Source organism: Rhagoletis zephyria, unplaced genomic scaffold, assembly GCF_001687245.7.
Source record: "Rhagoletis zephyria isolate East Lansing unplaced genomic scaffold, Rhagoletis_zephyria_1.1 Rzeph_scaffold_40384, whole genome shotgun sequence".
Classification (NCBI taxonomy): Eukaryota; Metazoa; Arthropoda; class Insecta; order Diptera; family Tephritidae; genus Rhagoletis; species Rhagoletis zephyria.
The window spans coordinates 1-2,812 of NW_016197439.1; the positions used below are offsets into that span (position 1 = coordinate 1).

Consider the following 2,812-nt stretch of genomic DNA (forward strand, 5'->3'; position numbering starts at 1 on the left):
CAAACTCAATTGCCGAGCTTAAAGTCGAAGTGAAGTGCTAAAAGAGAGAGAGCGATGACAAAACTTTTAAAGTGTTTCCTCTTCGTTTGTGCTTTTTACTTTTTTTGTTTTACATATTTGTTTGTAATGCTAATGCATTCATATTGACGTGCTGACTGACTAGACTTGACAGCCACAAAAAATGTCAATTTTTTAAGTAAAAAACAAAAAAATGTTAAAATTAAAAATTAATTTTTAACCGGGTTTATCGCTTTTTAATGTTTCAGATAATCAACGACTGGCAAATAAGCTAAAAAAAAACAATTAAAAAACAAAAAAGTGGTAAAACCATTGCTAAATTGCTTTTTTGTGTTACAATTCAGTTTATTTTATGGCACAGCTGGCAACAACGTTTGTCAAACTCGTAATAAAGACTTATCTTTCTAGTCGAATACAATTACTTTTTATTTTAATTAAAAAGCTCACAGCTACCTCATCAATTGTAGTTTTAGTGTAGATGAAATTAAATTAATCTACCCACAACTGTGAACCGGTGGAGATGGTAGCCTCACTTGTCACAGATAGTTGTAATTAAAAGCGGTTGAAGCGGAGAAAGCCAATCCTCTCTCTTGCTCTTTTCACTTTCTCACTCCTTGTCACACTTGATCCACTCGCTCATTTTTCTTCCTCTTTTTTCTTCTATCCCACTTGTTCCCACTGCCTCAGCAGATCTGGCCAACTTCACATCGACTTTCACTTTGCCTCTTTCACTCTCAGCTGACCAAGCAATTAATTTAATTGCTTAATTGCAGAAAACTGCAGCAGACTGTAACCGCATTGAACGTTGCTGAACACAGTGACTAATAATAAAAGCGGACGCCTTCTGTCACAGTTACTTTTCCAATCTATCTATCTATCAATCAGCAATGAAGCTGTGAACGGATGCAGAAGAGGGCTGTGCAGCAGGCCACCACCACATCACCACAGCACTAAGCCACCGACAGCAGTGTCGACAATTGACGGAGAAGCACCGAATCTTCCTCTTTCTCCTCTTGCGGCTAATTCAGTGGATTCTCGCTAAATTAATTTTCTCATCTACAAAAACGAAAAAAAGAAGCGAGCTTTACTTCCATTGTTTCCTGCCTGCCATTCGTTTACCCTCTCATTAAATAGCCGTCAGCCGAACGCCCCAGCACCGCAGCAAAGCACACTGAATCACTCACAAATTGCAAATGGAGTCTAATAATAACTACAATGCCAATAACGGTCTTGACGACAAGATGGACTATGAAAGTGGCGGAGGAGGTGGTGGAGGAGGAGGTGGGGGCAGAGAGCAAAGGGCGAAAAAGTGTCCAGTGCAGTTGCTCTTCCTCTTTGCCAGTGCCATCATTGCGTTGATGCTCTTTATACTGCTCCTCTCACAGGGTAAGTGCATTAGATGTTTCGATAACCTAGTAAATCCACAACTCATCACATTAGGCGTGCCATGGAGCAACTTTGAGATGTTCTGCCTGTCCATCGTCACCATCGTCCTCATCGGCAGCATCGTCGGCCTCATCATCGGCACCATTCGCACGTACTGCTGGAAGACCTCCATCAGCACCAATCCGACGCCGATCACGCTGTACACTAATCCGCCGCCGATTGGCAGCGCAGAGGCGGAGTTCCAGAACGAGTACATTCCCGTCTTTCCCATGCGACAGCTGAAACCACGCGAGAACCTCGACATTGGCGCCCTCTGACTGATGGAGAAGGCCGAGTGGAGGATGCAGCGACAGCAGTCTCAGGACTGGGGTGACACTTCGGCTGCACAACATCACCACCATCATCAACAGCAGCAGCAACATCAACATCAACAGCAACAGCAGCAGCATCAACAGCAGCAGCAATCCCAGCAACAATCGAATCAGCATCACAACCATCCTCAGTCTCTGTCGCACTACCCATCTCAGACAATGACCACAAACACCCCCTCCTCCACTAGCACGACAACCGGCCANCATCTCAGACAATGACCACAAACACCCCCTCCTCCACTAGCACGACAACCGGCCACTATCACCCCTCAACCTCGCAACAGCCCAATCACTCGCACAACCACAGCCAGACACAGCAGCAGCATCAACAATCGAATCAGCATCACAACCATCCTCAGTCTCTGTCGCACTACCCATCTCAGACAATGACCACAAACACCCCCTCCTCCACTAGCACGACAACCGGCCACTATCACCCCTCAACCTCGCAACAGCCCAATCACTCGCACAACCACAGCCAGACACAGCAGCAGCATCAACAATCGAATCAGCATCACAACCATCCTCAGTCTCTGTCGCACTACCCATCTCAGACAATGACCACAAACACCCCCTCCTCCACTAGCACGACAACCGGCCACTATCACCCCTCAACCTCGCAACAGCCCAATCACTCGCACAACCACAGCCAGACACAGCAGCAGCATCATCAGCAGCGCACCTCAATCAGCGGTGAGCACAGCCAATTCCACCGACCGATAGACACATCACCCCCTCCACCGCCCCACTACTATCACAACCACCAGCATTCATGAACCGTTGTCGATTCCATTTGCAAACGAAAACTTTTTCTTCTTTTTTTTTATTTATCAAACCGCAAAAAAAGGTTATTCTCATTGGTAATTTTTCTTTCTTCCCCAACCCCTTTCACCTGTTTTTGTTGTCGAATTCTGATCTTTTTTTGTTTTTCTCAAAGCCATTGCTTTTTTTTGCTGTACAGTCACCGTTTTCATCATCTTCATCATCTTTTTGACTCACAATCTCACACTCACACTCCCCCTTACTGAAAATCACGA

At 45.4% G+C, this 2,812-nt stretch overlaps 1 protein-coding gene across 1 annotated transcript; it reads left to right on the plus strand.

Moving 5' to 3' along the window:
• Positions 1-1,990: 1,990 nt before the first annotated feature.
• On the plus strand, positions 1,991-2,551 carry LOC108354909 (LIM domain-containing protein A-like). The gene has a single exon (XM_017606084.1). The coding sequence runs from the start codon at positions 1,991-1,993 to the stop codon at positions 2,549-2,551; it is 561 nt and encodes a 186-aa protein (XP_017461573.1).
• The last annotated feature ends 261 nt before the right edge of the window (positions 2,552-2,812 follow it).